This window comes from Gracilinanus agilis, chromosome 4, assembly GCF_016433145.1.
Source record: "Gracilinanus agilis isolate LMUSP501 chromosome 4, AgileGrace, whole genome shotgun sequence".
Classification (NCBI taxonomy): Eukaryota; Metazoa; Chordata; class Mammalia; order Didelphimorphia; family Didelphidae; genus Gracilinanus; species Gracilinanus agilis.
Window position 1 is genome coordinate 209262196 of NC_058133.1, and position 27055 is coordinate 209289250.

The 27055-nt window shown below is 39.7% G+C and overlaps 1 protein-coding gene across 1 annotated transcript; it reads left to right on the top strand.

Annotated features, from left to right (window-relative positions):
* The first annotated feature begins 22 nt into the window (after window positions 1-22).
* On the top strand, window positions 23-26966 carry GGA3 (golgi associated, gamma adaptin ear containing, ARF binding protein 3). The gene is made up of 17 exons (XM_044672114.1): window positions 23-62; window positions 12323-12407; window positions 12728-12803; window positions 14907-15005; window positions 15714-15837; window positions 16383-16486; window positions 16837-16917; window positions 18311-18448; window positions 21462-21543; window positions 21639-21755; window positions 22105-22332; window positions 23078-23148; window positions 23479-23792; window positions 24058-24275; window positions 24485-24654; window positions 24874-24984; window positions 25476-26966. The coding sequence occupies exons 1-17, from the start codon at window positions 23-25 to the stop codon at window positions 25584-25586; spliced, it is 2169 nt and encodes a 722-aa protein (XP_044528049.1). The 3' UTR covers window positions 25587-26966.
* Window positions 26967-27055: the final 89 nt, after the last annotated feature.

Below are 27055 nucleotides of genomic sequence, written 5' to 3' on the forward strand. Positions count from 1 at the left end.
TCCCAGGCCGGGAGGCTGCAATATGGCGGAGGCCGAAGGGGAAAGCCTGGAGTCCTGGCTGAGTGAGTAACCGCGGCCCTACCCCGACCCCTGGGGCTCCCCGGCGTCTCGGCCCCATTAAGTTCGGGTGTCCACCAATCCCCCCACTCTTGCCGTTCGTGGCTCCGCATTCCTCCTTCGAGCCGGGTTCCCTGACGCCGCTCCGGTACCCGCGTTCTGTCTCAGGCCCCACGGTCCCCTGGCTCCCCGGCTTGTCCGGTTCTAAAGCCCGCCTCATTCCGGCCAGGCCCCGCCCCAGGAACGGGAGCACTAGGCCTGGGAGTGAGAGGGTACCATACATACACGTATACAGCTATCCTAGGGACACATGCATACATGTACACTCATCCCAGTGACACACATACATCCTTATTTAATGGAGACAACACATACACACATACCCTTGTCCCAGCAAATACACCCTTCATCCCAGGGACATACAGGCATCCCAGGGATAACACACACAGGCACATACATTCATCCTAGGAAGATACACAAACACATAGTATTCCCTGGACACAGAAGAAAATTTAGACGAGATCTGGAGGAGAATTTTGAAAGGGATTGACTCTTAAAAGGAGAAATGCAAGCTTTCTCTTTTCATTTAAAAGTCGGAACAAAGAAGAGTCTGTTATGCTCTTGGGATTAAATATTTACTCACCTGGACAGTTATGTCTTAATTGGAGGCTCTTGTTTATCATTATTCCTTTGTAGGGAACTATACTTGTTAGACTTGGGGTACAACTACAAAAAAGTGTCACTGTGTTATTTTCTAAATGCTATAGCTTCACACACCCTTCGTAGATGATTGGTCTGTAGATTTAAAATTGGAAGGGACCTCAAAGGCCATCTAGTGCAATTCTCTTATTCCATAGATGAGGAAACTGAGGTCCTGGGGCAAGTGACTTGCCCAGGTCACACTGGTAATTAGTGCCAGGAATGGGATTTGACAGGTGTATTCTTCCTGTGTTCTTCAGAGGGAATGAAATTGTGAAACTTTTTTTTTTTTTTTAAGTAGGTAGGATATGAGGGTTCATTTCAGTAGACATAATGCTTTGCAAAGTCACCAGGGATACAAAGATAGCTATGACACAGTTCCTGTTGTCAAGCAAGGGAGAGAGATACTGAGAAAATTGAGACATTAGATTCCATTTTCACCTAGAGGAATCAGAGAGGAATTTAATGGAAGAGATGGCATTTTAGTTGAGGCTTGAAGGAAGAGAAAAGATCTGGAAGCATAAATAATTTGGTTTTTTGTTTTGTGTGTTTTTGAGGGGGTGAAGGGATGTGATTCTATTCCAGTTTTAGGAGATGGTATGTAAGCTGTGAGATAGGGCAGAATTAGAAGTGGGGAGCAGGGAACAGAAAATAATGTAAAATATGTGAAAAGGATGTAGTATGAGGTAAGATTGGATAGCTTGAAGTTAGATTATGAATTCTTTTAAATCGAGTATAGTTAGAATTTTATATTTTATTTAGTGGGGATCACAGAAGCTCTGTATCAACTGCTGTAGGCACTGACCACTTGTGGCTCTGTCTTAAGGATCGTTGAGTTTAGGCACAGGTTGGACTAGATAATCATAGAAAAGTGATACCTAAGCATAGTCCTACTAAAAGATCTCTTTTTAGAAGGAGATTCAGCTGCTGTGCTCCAGGGAGTTACAGATAATTTATTTTTTTTTTAATAAATTTCCCAGAAAAGTGAGTACTAAATTAGAACAGAAGCAGACAAATATTCATTAAGTAAATAATGAAGTGGATCAAGAAGCTAAATATTGAGTTTCCACTGTCTTACTGCTTCCTCTACAGATAAGAATAACTATTTTTAAAAATTATAATAACATCTTGGCAGTTCTTAAAATATCCCTTATCTTAACACATGTATAATCCATTGGAATTGCTTGTCAGCTCCGGGAGTGGGAAGGGAGAGAAAATGAATCATGTAACCATGGAAAAATATTTTAAAATAAATAAAATTTAAAAATAAAAAGATGAAAAAAATCCTTTATCTTAAAAGCAATCAGCTGAAAAACATTTGCTAAAGTTCATTGACTATTTAAAGGATTTTTAAAAATATAATAGTATTGCATATTGTGGACATTATGATGTCTCAGATTTGTAAAAATGAAATAATTTTACAAAAATGATATTTTGCTGTCAAAATCAAGTTACACAAGGTCTAGTATATAAATACACAAGTTGAAATGGAAAATTTAAGCAGTTACTCAGATAATTCAAGGGGAAAAGCATATTTGTCTACATTATTTGGACAACATAGCACAAGTGGAAAGGCATTGGTCTCAATCCTGCCTTCTGAAGCTGGTGGTTTCTTTCATATTGAGTGAGAAGAAAACAGCAGAATATGCATTTGCAAACCTGACTTCCCGATAGATAGGACTATTCTTTAAAAAGCTCAGTTTCCTTTGTGGATATTTTATCAGGATTAATGTTCTCAGAATGCTAGTGAGGCATTTTTAAAGCTCTTTGCTGCCTTCAAAGCTGAGCAGGAGGTAGCAGGAAGTATGGAGCCCCCTTAGATAATCAACTGAAATATAGAGGACTGATTAAAGGACTGGAAAACTGGAATCCTGGAATCCAGGCAAGAAAGGTGAGTCCTGAGAGAATAACATTCCAGTAAGCTGTAAACTTGAAAACAAGGCCTCTTTCCTTCTTTAGCTTTTTTCCTTGTTTCCCGCCTTCCATCCTTTCTTCCTACCTGCCCTTCTTCCTTTCCTCCTTCCCTTTACCCCTCCAGCTGGCCAAGGTTTTTGTAACAAGCTTTCATCATTAAGTCACCATATTTACACAATGACAGTATAGATTCAGACATGCTTATAGGAGAAATAAAAATGGCCCCAAAGAGGCAAAGTTGGCAACTGGACTAAGTATATGTAGAGAAGACTTCTGTTTTGGAGACAGCCCAATTGTGAGAGGTCATTGAGGGATTGATTCATTAAAGGAGTGGAAGATACAAATCAATGAATAAAATCTTGGAACTTACTATTAAAAAAAGGTGTACTAGAGAACATCCACTACTACTGATATATATCCTTACTCTTTGTACAGATCAAAGGCATTCTTGCTAAGGTTATTGTGGAATAATCAGGCTTGTGCTAGCAATATTCTACAATGGACTACATACCTTTACCATTTCTTAGTTCACTGAAAGACAAGATCCTGTTGTATTTAGTGATAGTTAATTATGAAAAGCATTTGATTCCATAGAATTCAATGCTGCAGCTGTAAAGTTTGTCTTCCATACAATACTTCCAATATCATTCAGAATGTCTTGAATGATAGATATATATAAAGGTTAAAATTAATGGTTGGATGATGATTATATGAAATTATGTGGTCGCCAGTATCATATCTTGAGTCAGAAATTTATTTACAAATATATACAAGTAGAGAGGAAACAATAAAGAAGAGAAATGTGAGGGGGATAGAGAAATGATCTATCCTATCAACCTAAATGTTTTGCTCCAGGTCTGCTTAATCCAGGTAGAAATTAATTAGCTCTCAACCAGAAAGGCTGGTAGTTAGTAATCACTGCAGCCTCCTCCAAGATGGAAGCTAGTCTCTCCAGAAGCTAGGAAAGGGGTCAGCCTTTTACTCACCCAATGAAATAGTCCAAGAGTCAGAGTCCAAGTAGAAGCCGTGCTCTGAGGCCATGATCCAGACCATAGTCTCCAGCAAAGCTCCCTTGAAGACTATCTAAGACTATCTCCAGAAGACAATCTCTTAAGATTATTTTCTCAATCTGCCCTGAAGGAGCTCAGGGCTTGCTTTTTATGGTGACTTCTTGTCCCTTCCCCTCTTCACAGGGGCCAGTCACAGTTTCCAAATTGTCTAGCACTGCCCAGGGGGCAGTGTCTATAGGATCAGCTTCTCACCTTCTGAAGGTTAAGTACTCATCAAAAAGATTCACAGATTTCTGGCTGATTGAATCAAAAAGGCTCACAGTTTCCTGATTTGATTGAATTTCTAAGGGTGTGAATTCTCTAAGTACCTGGCTAACTTCACACCTAGTACTAAGTAGGGTGTTTAATCTTCTGTTGATTCAATTTAAAAGTAGACAAAGGGGGAGTTAATCCTGTCTTCAGTCTAGTGAGGTACTAAGAAGTGGTACTTAAGTTAATGTTAACTCAGGATAGACATTAGAGTAAAGAATTCTCTTTCACATATAACAACAGAAATAACTGTTCAGGGATACATTGATCTTAAACAAAAGATGAGGCATACAATTATATACATGGATACGTGGGCCACGACTGTGGAGGATAAATATCCAGCAGTCGAAAAGGGATTGCTTTAAGCAGTGAGACCCTCCAGTCATTCTTGCGAACACACACTGGACATTGTAGTACCTCTTAGCTCTCTCACCACTCAAAAGAATTTCCACTAACCATCCATGCAGGAAAGACCAATGAATAAAGATCTCTTGTTCGCATTATCATGTGCAGTTGCAACCAACCTGTAGAACTTGTCCATTTGAATCTATTTGGGGGCAGATAGTATAAATGTTAACTGAGTTTAAACTAAAATTAATAATAACAGAAGGAAGAGAGAGAGAGCTAGGTTGCCTTTATGAAATTACAGAGCTCCTTTAATGACCCTAGACTTCTGGAAACAAAGGCACATCTTTTTCATATTAAAGTTTTACCAATATTATGTAACGGAAAGACATAGAACACAACAGCCTCCAAAGAATTAAAAGTGACACAAGACAATGGAGAAAAATAAAGTGGTATTAAGAGGTTGCAACATATTACCAATAAGGAGCTTCAAAGAATAGGAATCAAAGGCTTTCTAAGGGAATCTATGGTAAGAAGAAGACAAGATAGGCTGGTCATGTGTCAAGGGCAAGGGATGACAAATGGACAGTCTAGTTAGTCCACTGGTATCTTTGAGATGTTAGGAGAAAGCAAGAAAGGTTTCTGGTATGTTGGATGGATGTCCTACACAGCAAACATAAGGGAGGTCATGATTAAGAAACATGAGATGAATGGGCATGGATTGTTTGAATTATATCATTAGAGGGAATATACAAACTCGTGTGATCAGTGGCCCATTTGAGTCTACCTAGCTGCTTGGTCACAGTACCTTGCAATTCAACAAGTATTTATCAAGCCATAAGTGCTGGGTACAGTGCTAGGTGATGATAGGCTAAGTGTTTGTTGTCTAATGGAGAAGTAAAATGACTTCTCTATGGTGACATAGCAAATTAGGTGAGCACAGTGATAAAGACTGAGCCTCAGGACTATGCACTGTGAATTCTTGATGAGGGAGAGCTGTACTGAGATATATAGATATAGATATATTATCCTCACAGTAACCAGGACTTTGATGTCACTAGACTATCTCTCCCTGCCTTAATATCTTGTTGCCTATATTTCCTCTCTCATAAAATTAAATTACTTAGCTTGAGGTTGAAAGCCCTCCCCAGGCTGTTTCTCACCAGACTTTCTAGGTTTATTTATTACTCCTCTTCCCTCCTCCTTCACACACTGTGTTTCAACCAAACTGGCCTACTAGCTTTTCCATTAATCATGTCACTCCTTTTTTCAGAAACCTATATTTGTTTTATTTTTCACTCTCTTAAATGCCTATTCCCCTTTATGGCTATCAAGGCTCTTTATACTGTGACTGATATTTCTGACTGCTTCATACCCTCTGCTGTAGTCACACCATATTCAGTTCTATCCCAGGGTTTGGAATGGATCCAAGTATGGAGGAAGAGGAAGGAGCCAGTGACAATCCAGGTTTCAAGCTGGGGTGGCTGGATCTATTGTGGTCTTATTAGCAAAAATTAGAAATCAGGAAGGAGTCTTATTTTATAAGAGACCAGATTTGATGTTAGATGTTGAATTTCCTTACATCATTTAGTTTTTTATTATATGCTAATTGTTGCATATCTGTTGGTAATCTTTTTTCACAAAAGCTTTTAAGTTCATTGTTCTCAAAAAAATTAGTATTGTATAGTACATCTTGCCTTTGCTTAGTTCTAAATCATTTGTAATGCAGTAGTTGAGCAGGAAGTGAGTTTGTCACTTTAGGACTATCCATAGTTATTAGGCAGTAAATAGACCAATGGCAAAGGTTGCTTCCTCCATAACTACTAGGTGCTTGTAAATTTATCCTTTATACTATTTATTATTTGGATAAGGTTCCAAAGACCACCAAAGTTAGTGATATAATTAAACTGAAAATGATAACAGAAAATGTACAGATGCATATACCAAAGGGAATTAGGCTTTGAGAAGAAATCTGAAAATAGATGGAGTCTATGAGTCAGAGAAGTAAATAGAAGAGGGATAGTTTTAGATGGAAGAAGCTGCAGAACAGAGAGCCAGTATGTGCTTGGTTAGGGGACAGTATGTTTGTGAGGAAGGGAGAGGGAGTAGAGAGAGTCTCAGAATTAAATGATTTGATCATGGATCCTAGAGGAACAAGAGAAAAGACACTTAGAAATAAAGCCTTTATGTACAAATGTATAGGCATTTAGCAGATCTGAAAGGCAAGAGAAGGCTGATAATTTTAGAAAATTTTGTCATAAGCAATTGCTATCAATAGAAACATACCAAATGAGGCAAAATTTCACCAAAAACTCTTAGCTTTTAACAAGTCAGGACCAAAAGAATTAAGAAGCAGAGATTTTTAAATTAATTAAATTAATTAATGTGTAATTTATAGCATATATAATATAATAAAATTATAATCAATAATAAAAATAAATCAATAATTAATAATTTAATTAAGAAGATAACATATCTTAATTTATTCAACAAGCACATATTACATGCATACTAAATGCTAGACACTGTGCTGTGTGTTAGAGCTATAGACAAAAATTCAAAACAATTCCTGTTCTCAGGTCAGGGAGTTTAAATTTGGAGGAAACAATTGATGATGAGTAAGAGCAAAATATGTACAAAGTAAATACCAAAGGATTTAGATTAGAAGGGCACTAACAGAGGGGCTGGGGATCACTGCCTCATATAGTTGATAGGACCTAGGCTATGCTCCATCGGCAATTTGGGATTCAAAGAAGGCAGAGCATCTAAGCCTATCCATAGACTCCAAGAAAGAAGAAAGAATGTCATATGTTGGAAAAAGCCAAGTAAATCTATTTGGCTAGAACATAAAGTATATGTGTTTGGGAGAGAAGAGTAATATGAAATAAGTTTGGAAAGGCAGGTTGAAGCTCAACACAGGTAACATGGTACAGTTATACTCAATTCATGTTGTTAATTCATTGGTCTGTTTCTTTAAATGCCCTCTAGAGAGCTCTTCTAGGAAGGAAGCAAGAAAGCAAGCAAGCAAGCAAGCAAACAGGGAGGGAGGGAAGTATTTGTTATGGGTTCCTTATGTCCAAAGCACTGTGCTAAGTGATGGGGATGTGTGTAGGAGTCAGACAGTTCCTTTTTCAAGTAGCTCATGTTCTTTTGTCCGTCCCCCCCCCCCCCAATTACCTTTTGGTGATTCTCTTGAGTTCTGTATTTAGACATCAAATTTTCTATTTGTCTGGTCTTTTCTTTATGAATGCTTGGAAGTCTTCTATTTTATTAAATGACCATACTTTCCCCTGCAAGAATATAGTCAGGTTTTGTTGGGTTTTTTTTTTTTTTATTTTTTAAACATTTATTAATATTCATTTTTAACATGGTTACATGATTCATGCTCCTACTTTCCCCTTCACCCCCCCCCTCCACTCTCCCCCCACCCATGGCCAATGCACATTTCCACTGGTTTTAACATGTGTCCTTGATCAAGACCTATTTCCAAATTGTTGTTAGTTGCATTGATGTGGTAGTTTTGAGTCCACATCCCCAATCATGTCCTCCTCAGCCCATGCGTTCAAGCATTTGTTTTTCTTATATGTTTCCTCTCCTGCAGTCCTTCCTCTGACTGTGGGTAGCGTTCTTTACCATAAATCCCTCAGAGCTGTCTTGTGTCATTGCTTTCTGCTGGTACAGAAGTCCATTACATTCGATTTTACCATAGTATATCAGTCTCTGTGTACAGTGTTCTTCTGGCTCTGCTCCTTTCACTCTGCATCAGTTCCTGGAGGTCTTTCCAGTTCACCTGGAACTCCTCCAGTTTATTATTCCTTTGAGCACAATAGTATTCCATCACCAGCATATACCACAATTTGTTCAGCCATTCCCCAATTGAAGGACATACCCTCCTTTTCCAGTTCTTTGCCACCACAAAAAGCGCAGCTATAAATATTTTCATACAAGTCTGTTTATTTATGATCTCTTTGGGGTACAAACCCAACAATGGTATGGCTGGATCAAAGGGCAGGCATTTTTTATAGCCCTTTGAGCATGATTCCAAATTGCCAGCCAGAATGGTTGGATCAGTTCACAACTCCACCAGCAATGCATTAATGTCCCAATTTTGCCACATCCCCTCCAGCATTCATTACTCTCCCCTTTTTTCATTTTAGCCAATCTGCTAGGTGTGAAGTGATACCTCAGAGTTGTTTTGATTTGCATTTCTCTAATTATTGGAGATTTAGAACACTTTCTCATGTGCTTATTGATAGTTTTGATTTCTTTACCTGAAAATTGCCTATTCATGTCTCTTGCCCATTTATCAATTGGGGAATGGCTTGATTTTTTATACAATTGATTTAACTCCTTGTATATTTGAGTAATTAGACCCCTGTCAGAGTTTTTTGTTATAAAGATTTTTTCCCAATTTGTTGTTTCCCTTCTGTTTTTGACTACATAATATAGTCAGTTTTGCTGGGTAGTTGATTCTTGGTTATGGGCCTAGTTCCCTTCTTTCCAGAATATTATATTCCATGCCTTCCAGTCCTTCCATGTAGATGTTATCCTAACTGTGGTTCCATGGTATCTGAATGACTTCTTAGCAGCTTGTAATATTTTTTCCTTGATCTGGTAGTTTTGGCTATAAAATTCCTGGGTGTTGTCAATTGGGAATTAAATGTAGGAGGTGACCTATGGATTCTTTCAATCTCCACTTTTCCCTCTCGTTCGAGAATGTTGGGGCAGTTTTCTTGGATAATTTCTTATAGGATGATGTCCAGGCTTTTCCTTTTGTCATGATCTTCTAGTAGTACAATAATTCTTAAATTGTCTCTCTTCAATATGCTTTCAAGATCCAAGGTTTTGTCAATTAGGTGTTTCATATTTTCCTCAATTTTTTTATTCTTTTGATTTTATTTTATAGATTCTTGCTGCCTTATGAAGTAATTTGCTTCTAGTTGTTGGATTCTAATTTTAAAAGACTGAATTTCATCCCTGGCTTTTTGGTTGCCCTTCTCCTTCTGATCTGATTTTCTTTGTAGGTTATCTTTCTTTGCCTCTTTTTCAAGCTGGTCAGTTTTGGCTTTCAATTCTTATTTTAGTTCATGTATTTTCTTTTCTCAATTGTCTTAAGCCTCTCTTGATTGTTTTTTGAGTTCTTGAGTTAATTGAATTTTGAGTTCTTCCAAAACCTGTGTCCAATTCACTGGAGTTTTTGTGCTTTTGCTTGGTGTTCCTTGGTCCTCCTCTGTTCCATTTGCAATTTGTTCATTTCTTGGATAGAAGCTGTCAATTGCAATTTCTTTTTCTGTTGTTTACTTATATTTTTTCCTTCTTCTCCCACTCCCTCCCCCCCCCCCAATGGCTATAATCTTGCTCCTTTTATTTGCTGGATCTGTGGGTTTGGGCTCTTCTGTCCTGAAGGGACTTCTCTGCTCTGCTAATTGACTAGGTTAATGAGCCCTAAGGTCAGATCTTCCCTAGCTGGCAGCAGAAACTGAAGATGTGATTATAGCTACTTTCCCTGCAGTCTGTGGGAGAGGGATGTTGGAGCTTCCCTGAAGACTTCATATCTGCCCTATTATTGATAAGATTAAACCAAGGTGGAGTTGATCTGCAGAGCTGGATGTGCCCTGAGGACAAAACCTGGAGAAAGGGGAGGGCAAGATGGAGTGTTTTGGCTGTGACTAGGCTGCCCTCTCTGCACTTCTCCTCCAACTGCCTCCCTGCCATTTATGTTCAACTCCCCGAACCTGGCGCAGCTGTGCCAGTAAGGCACTCCTTCTGGACTAGTGCCCTTGCCTGCCCCCAATTCCACTGGGTTTTACATGTATCTTTGATCGAGACCTATTTCCATAATGTTGATAATTGCACTAGAGTGATCATTTAGAGTCTATATCCCAAATCATGTCCCCATCAACCCATGTTTTCAAGCAGTTGTTTTTCTTCTGTGTTTCTGCTCCCACAGTTCTTTCTCTGCATATGGATAGCGTTCTTTCTCATAAGTCCCTCAGATCTTGGGTCATTGCATTACTGCTAGTAGAGAAGTCTATTACATTCAATTGTGCCACAGTATATCCATCTCTGTGTACAATGTTCTCCTGGTTTTGTTCCTTTCACTCTGCATCAATTCCTGGAGGTCATTCCAGTTCACATGGAATTCCTCCAGTTTATTCCTTTGAGCACAATAGTATTCCTTCACCAACAGATACCATAATTTGTTCAGCCATTCCCCAATTAAAGGACATCCCCTCGTTTTCCAATTTTTTTGCCGCCACAAAGAGGCCTTTTTAAAGATTGAGTCATTGTTGAAGTAGTGCCACCTGGCTTCCAGTAAATTCTTTCTCACCTCAACAACTCTGGTTTCTTCCTTTTTGACTTTTTAAACATCTCTGTATTGCTGTATTTTTACATATTCATTTCTTTTTAGTTCGTATATTTGTGGTTATGGTAAATATTTGTGTTTTGATCACTTATGTTTTATTTTAACTTAATATCTTTTTTCTTTTAATAACAAAATTCCATATAAGTTTTCTGAAGTCATATGGTCCATTTGTCTCCCTTACTTCTTTCCTCCTTACTCCTGGAGCTGACAAGCAATTAAATTTGGGTTATACATGTATTTTCACACAATTATTGCTATTACTCATTTTTGTAAGTGTATAATTTTTTAAAACTAAAACCCCAAACATATACCCAAATAAACAAGTGATAAATCATATGTTTTCATCTGCAGTTCTTCTCCAATAGTTCTTTCTCTGGAGGTGGAAAGCATTCTTTTTCTTAAGTTCCTCAGAATTGTCCTGGATGGTTGTATTGCTATCTGTAGCAAAGTCTTATCAATTTAATCATTCCATAATATTGCAGGTACAGAGTATAGTATTCTCTTGGTTCTGCTTATTTTACTCTGCATCAGTTCATGTAGCTCTTTCTAGCTATTTCTGAAATCTTTCTGTTCATTTTTCCTTATAGCTCAGTAGTATTCCATCACCAACATATAACACAATTTGTTTACCCATTCACCAATTGAGAGACATCCCTTTAGTTTCCAATTCTTTGTCACCACAAAAAGAACAGCTATAAATATTTTTGTGCAAACAGGTCCTTTTTTTTTTTCTCTTCGGGAAACAGACCTAGTAGAGGTATTAATAGATAAAAAGGTACGCATTTTTTATAGCCCTTTGGGCATAATTCCAAATTGTCCTCCAGAATGGCTGGATCAGTTCACAACTCTACCAGCAATGCAGTAATGTCCCAATTTTGCCATATTCCCTCCAAAATTTATCACTTTCCTTTACTGCCATATTGGCCAATCTGATTGCTGTGAGGTGGTACTTCAGAGTTGTTTTAATTTGCATTTCTCTAATCAGGAGGGATTTAGAACATTTTTTTCACATGATTATTGATAGCTTTGATTTCTTATCTGAAAACTGCCTATTCATATCCTTTAACAGTATCAATTGGGGAATAATCAGTTATATTTTAGACAAGTGTTTGCTGCATTTTTTTTTAATAGATGTCTCTCTTGGTCAATTGTCCAGTTCTTCATAATCTCATTTGAGGTTTTCTTGGCAGATACTGAAAGAGTTTGCCATTTGCTTCTCCAGTTCATTTGACAGATGAGGAAACTGAGGCAGAGTTAAGTGACTTGCCCAGTGTCACACAGTAAGTGTCTAAGGCCAGATTTGAACTGAAGAAGATGAATCTTCCTGACTCCAGGCCTGACTTTCTCTCCATTGTGCCACCTAGCTGAGCAGACAATAAGTACTATGAAGGCAAATGAATTTTTATTTTTCCTTTGTAACTCTTCATTGTACCTATTGGAAAACCATGCATACAATAAGCTTTCAGAATGACATCAGTAACTGACTGGCCTGATGAAATTATACTTACATATTTAGAAGCATATCTTTAGCCAGAGTTGAGGTCCCATCTACTTAAGGTATTCTTTTCTCCTCTACTCCTGTATTCATCATGAAAAATTTCTGGTTCTTTTTTGTACAAAGATAAAGCCACCAATCCTTCCAACCGCCAGGAGGACTGGGAGTACATTATTGGCTTCTGTGATCAAATCAACAAGGAGCTTGAAGGGTAAGTCCCAAAGCTATAGACCAGTGATTCCCAAAGTGGGTGCCACGGAGGGGGGGGGGAACAGTGATGGCCACCGTGCATTTGGGAGCCGTGAATAACTGTAAGGGGGTAGTGATAGTATGTGACAGGGGTCACTAAGTAATATTTTTTCTGGAAAGGGGGCAGTAGGCCAAAAAAGTTTGGGAACCACTGCTATAGAGGGTGCATCAGTAGGTGAGAACTACATCTCTTAAGAAAATCAAAGGCTTTGATTCAGGAAAGCTATCTAGGGATTTATGGTTTAATTGTGATTGGCAGTATGGATTGCTTATGTTTCTCAGGCCTCAGATTGCAGTCCGGCTGCTTGCCCACAAAATCCAATCCCCACAGGAATGGGAGGCAATCCAAGCCTTAACGGTAGGTAGCATTTCTTCTTTTCTAAAACCCCATTTCACTGTCATGAGGGCTTCTCATTTGGTGGGGTAGAATGCCAGGGCATTTATTTTTCTCTATGCTTATGTAATATCATTTATGGAGGTTTCCAGAACTTAGGACCTAGAAGCTTGCTTTTTTGGTGAAAAAAATTTGTTGCTGTGGATCTTTATGGTCCTCTAAATTGAACCAGAAAAATAGATTCTGAGGAATATGACCTACTTACTATTGGAATCTGAGGCAGATAAAAGCATGTCCTCTTCTATTTTATTTCCTTCATGAGATTTTTATTATATGTGTGATATATGTCCTTCACAACATATGGAAATATGCATTGCATGAAAGTTCTGGTAATCAGACAATATGGATCCTAAAATGACAGAAAACAACTGTCAAAAATTGTTTCTACATGTATCTGAAAAGATAGATTAATTTTTAAAAAAGAATATAACCTCCTTGGTGGCAGAAAATCTTTGTCTTCACTTCTCCAGTCTTGCATGTAATAAATACTTACAAAACCAAATTGGTCTAGACTTGGATTTTCCCCTACTTCCTCTACTATAGGAGACTTATGTAGATCTTTCAGAAGTCATGGAATAACAGAATCTGCGAGTTAGAAGGAATAAAAATAATAACAACAGCTAACATTTATATGGCAACTGCTGTGTACCAAGTACTGTGCTAAGTGTTTTATGATAGGATCTTCATTTGATCCTCACAACAATTGTGGGAGGTAGGTGTTATTATTATACCCATTCAGGTCATTTAGTGCAGTCTTTACGTCAGCAGTTACTCTTTTGACAGCATCCCCAAGATTGGTCATCCAACCTTCATTTGAAGACCTTTGGGGAAGGAGGGTTGCTATTTTCCATGACAACCCATTCTGCTTTTAGACAACCCTAATTGTTACGAAGATTTTCCTTAAATCAAGTCTAAATACTCCCCTTTGCAACTGCCACACAGTGGTTCTAGTTCTAACTTCTGGGGTTAAAGAATATTTAAGCATCTACTCTGTGCAAGACATTGAACTCAGATAGATATTTTGTCTCTCTTAGATCTTTTAAGACTGAATGCCTCCAATCTGACTGATTCCCCCAACCCTACCTTATATCACTTTGCCATTCACAAATCTTTAGGGACACCCTTTTACTTCTGTGATTAAAAAAAAAAAAAAACACCACCAAAACTACTGGGCCTGGCATTTAAAGTCTTCCACAATCTAGTTTCCACCTAATTTTTCACACATTTCATAGGCCCCTTTATTTTCTCTACATTCCAACCAAATTGGCTATTCCCCAAACTCAGCATTCCATCTTGTATCCATTTCTAGAATTTAGTCCTTCCTCACTTTCAATTCTCATAGTCTCTAGCTTTCTTTAAGATTCAGTTCAGGTGTCCCTTCCTAATCTTCTAGGTATGCTTCATTTTTATCTTTATCTCTTCGTTCCCCTGCACAGTGCTTTGTACATGATGGGTACTTATTAAGTGCTTATTAGTTTAAATCGATTTCATGTTACCATATTTTCTAGTCCCTTCACCATTCTTGTTATCTTACACTCGACATGTTCTAGTTTGTGAATGTCAATTCTAATATGTGTACAAACACAACCATGTTTTGGTCTGCAGAATCTGGAAAAGCTATGGGCAGCTGGGTAGCACAATAGATAGAGAGCCAGGCCTAAAGAGGACCTGGCTTCAAACCTGACCTGACACTTCTTAGCTTTGTGACCTTGGGCAAGTCACTTAACCCTATTGCCTAGTCCTTACCACTTTTCTATCTTAGAGTTGTTACTAGGATGAAAGTAATGATTAAAAAAAAAAGAAGAATCTAGAGGGACTGTCACCTCCCTTCAGAATCCTTCATCTTGACTACATGAGGAAGTCATAGGGCTCTTTATTCCCTAAATGTCACTTACCATGTTGACTTTTGGGGATATTTTGTTACACTGTTGATTTATAGAGAATTGGCAGTCTACTAAGAATCCCAAATCTTTTTTTCCCCCACAAGATCTTTTTTAAACAAACTTTTTTCTAGCTATGCCTCCCCCTTTGTCTCCCCATTCACACCCCTCTCTTACCTGGCCATAGGTGCTGGAAGCATGTATGAAGAACTGCGGGAGGAGGTTTCATAATGAAGTGGGGAAGTTCCGTTTTTTGAATGAGTTAATCAAAGTCGTCTCTCCCAAGGTCAGTTAGCAGTTGGTTGTCTTACCTCATAGTCACATCCTTTTTGTGCCTTCCCTGTCCCCTGCTTCATCAGCTTTCCCTAAACAACCAATATCTCCTCCACGAAACAGGATTCCTCTATTCTGGTTGAGAATAAGGACTTTGTGGAACCTAGGGACAATCTTTTTTTGATTAATTCCCAGTTTAAGCAAAAAAGTGTGTGAGAGAGATGTGTTCCTATTTGATAGACCCAGCACCACTAGATTCCTGGGGTTTTTACAGGCATCAGTTGTTAACTTATGTGGCTCATAAAATTTAGGTATTAACCTTCTGGGATAGGTCCTATTGAGTCAGTATCACCTAGCTCTGGACACTACCATGAAGGACCATTGGGACCTGTTATATCTTATTAAAGAAATTCCCTTTAACTCCTTCAAGATAAAATGCAGTTGTGTTTCTGGCAGATTATGCATGGAAATGACAGTAACAAGAAGTCCTGGCCCCTGCCTAACTACAGGCTGTATCCCAGATTGATACAGATATGCCACAGGTAGTTGCCTCTCTTATCCCTCCTCTTTCTCTCACACATACCTTTAAAGCCTGATGTCTTTTAGTAGGCTTGAGGACTAGTGCTAATTAGCAGCCAGTTAATTACAGTCAAGAGCCTTACCACTTTTCCTGCCTTCAGATTGCAGTTACTAGGCTTTCCTATTTCACTTTTAATCTCAGTACTTGGGGGACAGGATCTCAGAGAAAGTGAAAACGAAAGTCATTGAGCTGCTATATAGCTGGACAGTGGCCCTGCCAGAGGAATCAAAAATCAAGGATGCCTACCAGATGCTTAAAAGACAGGGTGAGTGTCTCATTGCATTCACTTTTCCTCTCTCTCAAAACCAGGTAATAGAAGGAATTTATGTTTCAGCAGATCAGCAGAGTGAAGGAGCTTATAAAATCACCCAAATCCTTTGACCCAAGACTTGATATTTCAAGGGGATGCAGGAAAGAACACGGCTTTCGGAGTTAGGAAACTGACTTAGAGCCTCAAATCTGACACTTTCTGGCTCTAATCCTAGTCACTCACTTCTTAATTGTTATAGCCCTCAGTTATATCATTCATAAAATGGGGGTAAATAAGATCTCATCTGGTTTTTATGAGGAAAATTTTCATGACTGTTAAGGTGCTATTTAAATGTGAGTTATCACTGTTACTTGAAAGAACTTAAGTTGTTGAAGCAGCTGTGTTCATTCACCAGGGAGGGATGTGAGAAGTACTATGAACTGTACCTTGAACTACTTTTAACCTTGTTGATCTGATTCTCTCAGGAAAGGGAGGGAAAAGAAGAAAAGTTTTTGTCCTTGGTATCAGTAAATACCCTTATTCTGTGGGTCTCATTTCAGGGATTGTGCAGTCTGACCCACTGATTCCTATGGATCGGACACTAATCCCCTCCCCACCACCTCGTCCCAAGAATCCTGTTTTTGATGATGAGGAGAAATCCAAGGTAAGGTACAGCCTGCCCGTGGCAATCCAGAGTCAAGAAAGGCTAAGCAATATGAAATCAAGTACTAGACTGAACTTTACAGCAAAGTGGAATGTCATTTTAAGAAACCCTTACCTTCCATCTTAGAATCAATACTGATTGATCTTGGTTCTAAGTCAGAAGAGTGGTAAGGGCTAGGCAATGGGGGTGAAGTGACTTGTCCAGGGTCACACAGCTAGGAAGTGTCTGAGGCCAAATTAGAATCCAGGACCTCCCTTCCATCTCTAGACCTGACTCTCAATTCACTGAGTCACTCAGCTGCCCCTGGAATGTCATTTTTACAGTAATCTTGTCTTTGATGTCTTTTATAGCTCCTAGCCAAGTTGTTGAAGAGCAAAAATCCAGATGATCTTCAAGAGGCCAACAAGTTGATCAAATCCATGGTGAAGGAGGTGAGCAAACTTGATGCTTTGACATAGCATTTGTCATGAAGCAACAGTCTTTTTTCCTTCTCAGCATTATACTTATTCATTCTTGTCAGCAGCTTCTTGGTGTATGTCAATACATTGGTCTTGAGGGAGATCTAGATTGAGTTAGAAGGATTAGCATTATTATATCTGAAAAGGGTGGAAGTAGGGAAGCAATGTCAGATCAGCTCACAGGGACCTGAATTCATACATAACAATGTGCTTTGGCAGTAAATTCTCTTTCTACTGTCCAAGAAGGCAAAGGCCAAAGAGCTTTTCTTTACTTTGTGGGTGCCCTGAGTGCCCTGGGATTCACAACTGGATTCTGAGTGAAATTCTGGGAGATAGAGAGATCTCTGCTTTGAAAAATCTTTTTAAATTTTTAGGGTTTTTTTTTTTTACAGTTACAGTCAGTCTATAATTTTCATGGTCTGTTTACTTCACTTTGGATCAGTTCCTATGTCTTTTCATGTTTTATGTTCTATCAGCAATGCTTCAGTTAAACCCAGTGGGATTGCATGTTGGCTATGGGCAGGAGTTGGGGGAAGGTTGGGAAAGAACATGAATCTTGTAACCATATAAAAATACTCTAATTAAATAATACTTGCTGGGTTTGAAAAATAAAATAATAAAGCAATGCTTCAGTTAGTAGGCATTCACTTTGTTTTTTGCCCCTACAAAAAAATGCTGCTATAAATATTTTGGGTATATATGGGAATCTTTCTTTTTATCATTAACTTCCTTGGGGTTTATACTTAGCAATTGGAACTGTGGGTCAAAAGATATTTAAGATTTAGTTGACTTCTTAGCATAATTCCAAATGTGCTTTCCAGAATTTTCATGCCTCCCCAAATAGTGTGTGCTTATATTTTCCTTTTTATTATTAAATACTTGTGGTTTTTTTTTTGGAGTTTGCCTTTTTACAAACTCATCAGTATTGATTATTGATTTTTTTTCTCTTTGTCAATATTTGGGGTGTAGGATAAGACTTTAGTTATTTGTATTTGCATTTCTCAGCATTGTAAATAGAATGGTTACCAAAAAAAAAGTAAAACTAAAAGCTGTGAAATTGTGACCAGTCTTGGCACCAAAGAATAAATAAGAGAATCTACCTCTTTCCCTTCTTTGTAAAGATTGGGGAAGTTGGGGGGAGGAGGTTATTAATTAAGCATATTGATAATAGAATTTGGTTGATATGTTAATTTCACTTACCTGTTTTTTAAAAATTTATTTTAACAGTGGATTTCTGGGAGAGAATGGATATAGTGGGAAAAGGAGGCATATTAAAAGCAGAATAATAAGAATTTAAGAAATAAATTAAGGCACTGATAATCGGAGTTTTTTAAAAAATCTTTTTCTCCATCCTCTTGTGATTCAGGATGAAGCTAGGATCCAGAAAGTGACCAAAAGACTACATACTCTCGAGGAAGTCAACAACAATGTAAAACTTCTCAATGAGATGCTGGTTCATTATAGTAAGGAAGACTCATCAGAGGCAGATAAGGAACTCATGAAGGTAATCATTCTTAGTAGGACTAAAAATCAGGGAGCATTTCTAATTGAAGGCAGGATGCTGTTAGCTAATCCAGGGATATTTGATGACTCTCATACTTATGACTCTTATACTGCAACCTGGGTGCCTTTTAAATATAGATCAAATCTTGTTTATGGAGCTAGTGACAGACTTAGATAATATTTTGGACAGGTACCTGTTTTGATAAAGTCTTGCCATGGAATTCAGGTCTGAGGCTTGTTGTGAATTATGGTAGCATCCAGTATCAAAATAATTTAGGTAGTTTGGTTTCCCATATTGGAATGCATTATTAAAACCATTATTTAATCTGTTGTTAAACCCATAATTTCCATATCCATTTTGCCTGAATCCATTAAAGTGATTAAACCTATTGCCTCTGTTTCCCCTGAATTCATTGTCCAATGAATTATCCCCTAAATCTGCACTCTCTCATGAGATGACCACGTCTGTCACAAAGATAACATCTTGGGGTTTCTCTCTAATGTCTGGGGTTGTGTTATTTTTGGGTTGTCTATAAGTACAGCTACTGGTTTTTTCCTGCACTTCATTGGATTTCAGTTTTTGTTTAAGCTCTCTGATTTCTTTGGTTAAGTTATCAATTATATCGTTTTTCTCTTCTGATTGCCTGTCTTTCTCATCTTGGAAAACATAGTTAGCAATTATTCTCCAAATTTCGTCAAGATCCATATCAATCTAATTTGGACAGTTACTTGGAAAATAATTTCAGATCACAGGGCATACATTTTTTCACAAACTGCCTGCAAATGTGATTTATGTTTTCCTCTGTTAAAATATCCTACCCAATCCATTTTTTAGCACAGTCAATAATTCTATCAAGGAAAGTGGAGGGAGTCTCTTCCACTTCCTGCTTTAGGCATTCAAATTTAGACCAGGTTCTTGGGCATCTAGAATTTTGCTTCATAGTTTCAGTTATTGCCTCCCTGGCTGTAATTCAGTCTCTGAACCCCACAGATGAGTTAGCTTCCCACTCAGGATCCTTGGTTGGCCAATTGGCAATTCAGGGGTTCCTATTAGTGTCCTCTATAATATGCTGTTTCTCCCTCTTTGACAATAATTCATCCATAAGGATGTCAAAGTCCAAATAAGAAGGTTTGTAAAGCTTAACTAAGTGCTTGAATTGCTTTACAACTCCCATTGGTTCTTCATATTTTTGAGTATTTTTCTTAAAACTGTCTATATCAGCTTGTGTAAACCTTTTGTGGCATATGAAATTCAGTACACCACGCTATGGGGACACTATGGGTACCTCCCTTAAAGGAAACATATGAGCTGGTGTACTTTCTAATGCTTCATTTTCCATTTCTAATTTAGTTGGTTTATCTGATTTAGTTGTACCCTCTAATTTAGTTTCTTCATGTTCTTTGCTTTCTGCCATTGTCCCTTTAGATCTGAGTAATTCCTCATATTGAGTTTCCATTCCATCCAGTTTAGTATCTAAATAGTTCACTTTTAACGTTAGATCATTCTTTGCAGTAGCTTGCTTGATGTTTGCTTTTAAATGTTTAAAAATGACTGCCAAAGACTCAATCATCATGTAAAAGCACAAGAAAAATAATACTAGCACAAGGATATAAGAGATTAGTTCCAGGAGTGTCAGTGGCATTAGAAAGTCATAGGCAAGTAAATTTTGTTTATAATCTGGTATAATGCAGAAAAAGATATGGCAGAAAAGCCACATCTAACAGAAAAAGCCCCATGGTGATTTTATGTAGCTAATTCACCAGCTTTTCTGAGAGCTCAGAGCCTTTGAATCAAGTTGACTGGGAGATGGGTTTTGGAGCCACCTAGAGTTCAGCTCACTGTTACTACAGCCCACAGTTAAACTATCAGCTCTAGCTCCTTCCACAGACCCCCTGTTGTGTGGGATAATGGTTTCAACTGCCCAAGTTGACAGTTGGCCCCTTAAAATCAGATTTTCTGATTCTTTTTCCTATTGAACTCACCAAAACTGTAAAAATAATAGGCAGTGAATTGATTATTGATTATAAACTGATAAGATACTCTGCTTGCTGTGCTTACAAAGTATCTTCAGTTTATATAAGTGAAGCTCATAAGTGAACTTCTCTTCAGGACCAGGCACAAGGACACTAAGTAGACTCTTGTTACATAAAAATAAACTATTTATTGAGAATATAAGGATAAAACAGGATTTCTCACTCCACTCAAATAAAACTCCCTGGTTCTGCAAGGAACCACTTCTCCTGTTTCCATAGGCTACACTGATCCTTTCTGGGCTGACCCAAATTTTCCCTGTTCTGCAATAAACTAACACTATTATCCTTAAAAGAAGTTATAAAAATAACAAAGATCAGCTGGCTGAGTCTCAGCAAGAACCAAGTTAGAACTCTGAGCCTTTCTTTGGTCTTCTCAGATATAAAAACAATTTATGAACCAGCAATAGACAGTCACTAGTGTTTCCCAGGTTGGAAAAGGAAATCATTTAGCTCCTTGAGGTTTTCCTCTCCTTTCCTTCTACCTCAGATAAGAGAGATAAAAGATGTCACCTCATCTCAGAAGAGAGAGTGTCACAGAAAAACCGTTTAACTGTCAACATTTGAAACTGACACTGTCTCAGATCTTTTTAAACTCCAGTTCTTTCTCAAGCCAGCTTCTTCTTCTTACTTCTAAACTAATATAATAAGATTTAATTTCTGTTATCATCCTTATAATACTCAAACTGCAACCTGGGGCCCTTTTATAAATATAGATCAAATCTTGTTTATGGAGCCAGTGACAGACTTTTTTAGTACCAAAGCTTAGCAATATGAGGCATTCAATAGAAGGAGCTCTAGTCTAGGAATTAAAAGACACAGGTCCTATTTCTACTTAAATAATTAACTAGCAGCTGTGTGTTCTTGGAAAAATTACTTCTCTGGATCTTAATTTCCCCACCTATAAAAATGAGGGAATTAGACTAGATATTTAAGGTTCCTTTTAAATATAGATTCTATGGCCCTAACCTGCTTTCTTCCAGGAGCTTTATGATCAGTGTGAAACCAAGAGGAGAACATTGTTCAAATTGGCCAGTGAGACTGAAGACAATGATAGCAGTTTAGGTGAGTGAGAAGGGAGGGATGGTCAACAGAGAACCCCAGGAGTTTGGATGTTCATAAGGGAGATATTAACTCTGGTCTTCTCTTCCCTACTCTAGGAGACATCCTGCAAGCCAGTGACAATCTTTCACGGGTTATCAACTCCTATAAAAAAATTATTGAAGGACAGGTCATTAATGGTGAGGTGGCTTCCCTAGCCATATCTGTCCCTGAAGGTAAATATTGTGGTCCTCACAATCCTGGTGACTTTTTTCCTCTAGCCCTGCCTTGATTCCTATTTCAAATCATCTATGATTTACAAATTGCCATGTGGGATTAGGAGAGCACTCCAATTCATCTGGGATATCCAAAGCCAATGAAAGAACTGAGTAAAAATCCTTACTTTTGAGAAATAGAGAGCAATAGTATCAGTGGACCTGTTGGAAAATGGCTTTTCTATCCCTGCTACTTTTCCCTATTATCTCTGCAGGCCTGCACTAGTATGAGTCTGGGCTCTGCAAACAGCCTTAGAGTTCTGTTATACCCTCTAACCATCTTCACCACCATTTTCTCCTCCTCATTTAGGAAGCAACACCTCCAGTAACCTCAACACCCTCATTGATCTTGCTGAACTGGACATATCCAGCAGCCCGCCCCTGGTGCTGGCTCCACAACCTGCCCCCCCCTCCTCAGACATCCCTATCCTTCCACCCCCTCCACGAAGCTGCTCATCTAGTCAGACCGAAGCCTCCCCTGGGGCCAGCAGTGTGACCAACTCCCTCTCCTTGTTGGATGAAGAGCTGTTGTGCTTAGGTAAAACCTTTGAGGAGTGTCGAGGTTTAACCTAGGTCAGTGTTGGCGAAGGTTTTCAAGTTCACATGCCCAAACTGCCTGTGAGCCTCTTCCTCCCCTTCTTCCCCTCCCCCTGCCCCCCCAACTACCAGAGAATGAGGTGGCTGGACAGAGGGACATGCAAAAAAATGGTCTTGGGTGCTAGGAAGAGGGGGAATGGGAGCAGCTCCCCCCCCCCAAAAAAAAAAAAAAAAACAGCATACATGCCAGTACTTCGACAATGCTGACCTAGGTTATTTGTAAGGGCCCTGAAAAGAAATGCTAACACCTGATCAGAGTCAGCTATGTTACATTCAGTAATAACATGTGGAGTAAAGAGGATCTGATCCTCCTCACATAAATTCCTAAATCTGGCTTGTTGCAAAAACTTCATTTGAATAACTGACATAGTAAAGCATATTATCATACCACCTAATTTTTAGCATGTTGCCAAGGGAGGATTTGGAGTTATATAATCTGTAGTTTCTGAATGTGTTGCTCTCCTCCTCTCCCAGTGGCTTCTCAAAGTGTTTCCTGCCTGCTCTGGAGGCTGTTCTTGGTCCTCTGAGCAGTTCCCATCACCTCAAGATCTGGCTGGTGGAGATAGCCTTCAGTTGGGTTTCAGGATGAGGCTAGGTCTTAATCCTACCACAAGGGAAGCTGGATTTGAGGCTCCTGGGCAATTTTATCCAGTGCTTTTCCCAATTTCCAACTATTCTGTGACCAGGCCTTGCTGACCCAGCCCCTAGTGCTGCTCCCAAAGAGTCAACAGGGAACAGCCCGTGGAACCTGTACCAGGTAGGAGAACTGATCTTAACCTGGGTGGGCAGATGATGGGGACGCCCTTGAGAGCCTTGCCTTAGTAGTCAGTTTCAAGTAGAATATAGCAGAAAGCAATTACCTCCTTTTGAATGTTCATTGTGGAACCTTACTCTAAGCATTATTATCTAGTACTAGAATGGAAAGAAAAAGGCCTGGATCCAAACATTTGGGATATCCCAATTTAGGGGGAAATTTAGGAAAATGAAAAACTTCTCTAGGGGGAAAAAAAGGGTGTGGAGGGTTGTGTCCCCCAAGTTCCCAGGAGCCCAAGGGTTCAACGCACCATTTAATTTTGTGGCATAATAGTCAGATGTAGGATTTTTCAGCCCAAAGCTGTTGACTATTGTCTACAACTCCCAGGACAGCCCTTTCCTCCAGTCCTCTACACAGCCCTTGAACAGCTCCCCAGCCCCACTGCCTCCTCCTCCCTTTACGGCTCCTGCTACCAAGGCCAGCGTCCCTGCCCCCAACACAGGCTCATTCTTGTTCTCCATGGGACTGGCCACGGCTACACCCCAAAAGGTGGGGCCACCAGCCCCAGGGTACATCAGCTCAACTGTGGGTGATAGTTCCCTGTACCAGTTGGATGTTCTCAACCAGCTTCTGGAAGAGACCAAAGGGTAATGAATTGGGAGGAGGGTAAGGGGATAGGGAGGGGGAATGGTGGTAAAAGATTCTTTAGCAGAGGGAGCAGGATTGGAAGGAGTTGGGGGCTGGTCTTTGGGATTCTGGGAGGAACCAGTGTGGGAGTAGGGGGAGTCCAGTTCCAGTCTGGCTCAGATCTTAGAAACTAGAAAATGGCAGTGGGTAAAGTGACCCAGTCTGGGGGTTGAGAAAGTCAAGGTAGTGAACCTGCTGTAATTATAGTATATTGTTCTTGCCCAGGCCATCAGGCTTGGTAAAACCTATCTCCTCCAGCTTCCACCCTGGGGTCACCTCCCCAATCATCCCCAGCAACACTCCAGTGGGGCCACCCGTCTCCTTCTCTACTGGGTCTGGTAGCCCTTTGTTCCAACCACTGCCATTCCAGCAGGGAAGCCCTCTGAAGGGAAATGAAGTCTCCCTGACCAATGTCCACGTCCCATTGGAATCCATCAAACCTAGTAGGTATCTTGGCAGCTGGTGGGTTGGGCATTTTCCAGGTAGAAAAGGGTTAAGACATTTTTATATTGCTGGGAGCAGAATCTGGGCCATTTTTCTAAAGCTGCGGGTGTTGACTAAACCTTTTGCAGTCTCCCCACTTAGGAGGAAGAGCAAGGCATCATGCTTTCTGTTCTCACCAAATATGCCTATGTTCTTTTTTCTCTTGTAGGCAGTGCTCTTCCAGTGACAGCCTATGACAAAAATGGCTTCCGCATCCTCTTTCACTTTGCCAAGGAGTGTCCACCTGGGCGGCCTGATGTGCTAGTTGTCGTAGTGTCCATGCTGAACACAGCTCCATTGCCTGTCAAGAGCATTGTACTTCAGGCAGCAGTGCCCAAGGTACTCCGGGCCTTTGCTGCTGGCCCTGAGCCCCTCCTGAGGTGGAAATATTTTCCAGGCCCGCCTCCAGGCAGAATTGGCTCATTTTCAATATGGCGTGTCTTTCCTTCACTTCAGTACCATGTAGCTGGGTTCCCTTCTCTGTGCGTGTGGCCAGTACATCATCCCATTCCAGCCACTTAGCTTTCCCTTTCTCACAATTTCTCTTCTACTTTGTAGTCCATGAAGGTAAAGCTGCAGCCTCCATCAGGAATAGAACTATCACCATTCAACCCTATCCAGCCACCTGCAGCCATAACCCAGGTTATGTTGCTGGCCAACCCACTGAAGGTAAGTTGAGCAAAACCAGGTCTATTTAGAGCACATTCATTTTTCTTCCTCAGAATGTTTTTAAATACATAAAATAGGATTGCAAAGCAAACATCAAAATAATTTTCAAAAAAGTTAACCTTATTATTTTGGAGTTTTGGTTTTATAGCTTTTATAGTGACCAATATGGAATCATGTTTTGCATGATAATAAAAATATTTTTAAAAATAAAATAAGCAGCCATAGGCCTAGTAAAAAAAAAAAAAAAGTTAACTGTAACCAAGTTAAGAATCTTCATTTATAAAATGACAGTCTGCTGTTAAGAGCCATGCCTAAAGTGCTGAGGCAATGAAAACTAAAGATGAGAGAGGAGTGTTTGACTGGTAGAGGCCCTTCTTTATTACCTCCAGTAAGAAAAAAGACACTCAATATTCCTCCTAGGGTATTAAGATAGGGACTCTTAAAACTTAAGTTTCTAAAGCTGTTATTGACTTATTCTGTCCCTCCTTTAGGAGAAGGTAAGGCTACGTTACCGGCTGACTTTTGCCCTTGGGGATCAGCTTAGCACAGAAGTGGGTGAAGTGGACCAGTTTCCCCCAGTGGAGCAATGGGGGAACCTATGACCTGTCAGGACAGCTATGATCACTGCCAGGTGGATGAGGGATGCTGCCAGCTACACCAGAAAGGAAGAGGATCACATACATGCCTCAGTACAGTCCTGCTTTGTTCCTATGGCCTGACCACAGTGCTTGAGTGCAGAGTGCTTAAGAATAGAACATGAGACCTGGACAGTGCTAAACTGGCCACTTCTTGGTCTTGAAGGGAACCACCCCACCCCACCCCGACCTCTTTTTTCCTACTTCTACTCTAATAATAACTTGAAAAAACAGTACAGTTGAGGCGCAAAGTACAGCCAACTGCCGAGGTGGGTGGTTCCCTCCTCTCCTAAGCAATATCTGGCCTGGATAATTTTCTTCACTACACAGTTCCATGCGGAGAACTCTGCCTGTAGAGAAAGATGTTTCCAGATCTTCTGTCCTCAAATTAACACCTGGTTTGTTAATACCACCAAAGACCCTTGGCACAGGGAGTATTCTGACCAAACCCTCCAACTACTTCCTCAGTGTTATAGGCTGGAAGTCGATGGGAAATGTCACAAGGGTAATGAGCTGTCTTGTATTATTTCCGGTGTCTGCTGGCTCTGTGCTATAGTTATTATAGCAAGAGAGCTAACTAGACAGCAGAGAAAGATAAAGCAACCAGTGTTCCCCCAATGCAGGGATAGGGGAACCTAGTTCTAGGCCTGGGCCAATGAACTCTGGTATAGAAATGATACCTCTTCCCTCTGCTTAGTGCAGAATAAAGAACTGGCTCCCTATCCTGCCACTCAGGCTTCTGAAGAATGCTTCTCCATACACTCTGTAGCACACTTGGATGTATAGAATTAGTAATAATATCAGCAAGTTGCACTAGGCTTTGTCCATGTCCAAAGCTACAAGTGAACTGTCTGGCCCCTCCACCCTCCTTGCAAGTGTCTGTGGGCACCATCAGCAAGGTGCTGGACCTGGAGGAAGAAGCTGATGAAAGGAGAGATTCATTGGAGCTCACCTGCCAACAACTGGCCCTGCCTTTCTGCAGAGTTGGGAAAAAAGAGGACAAATGGTACATCTGCCCCCAAAGGGCTAGCTAACTACATCCCTTCTGTTCTTTCCCAGCCAACATTAAATCTCAGTTTAGCTTCTGTATGCTCACTTAGAAAGCAGGTTTCCCTGTTCATTATAGAAGTGAATGAAATGACAGATAAGGAATACCCGAGCTTTTCTGACGGCTGTTCCACCCCTACCCAGGAAAGACAGTTTAATGGTGTGGCAATGTAGAAGCTTCAGGCACTGAACCTAATGAATGTAATTTGTTTGTATGTTGAGGTTGCAGCTGAACTATACATTCTGTCTCTGATGCACTGGTTTTGCTGCATGTCAAATAAACATTTTCTGTAGATTTGACTCTTCTTGGAAGCCTTAATATGTATTTATAGGAGAAAAGGGTTCCCAGAGATAATGATCCATATGAACAAATGATCCAGCTACGATAA

Coding starts and splice junctions, on each gene's coding strand:
- GGA3 (XM_044672114.1), top strand. CDS start 23: ATGGCGGAGGCCGAAGGGGAAAGCCTGGAGTCCTGGCTGA. Junction 63..12,322: donor AAGCCTGGAGTCCTGGCTGA/GTGAGTAACCGC, acceptor TTTTGTACAAAG/ATAAAGCCACCAATCCTTCC. Junction 24,985..25,475: donor TGCTGGCCAACCCACTGAAG/GTAAGTTGAGCA, acceptor TCCCTCCTTTAG/GAGAAGGTAAGGCTACGTTA.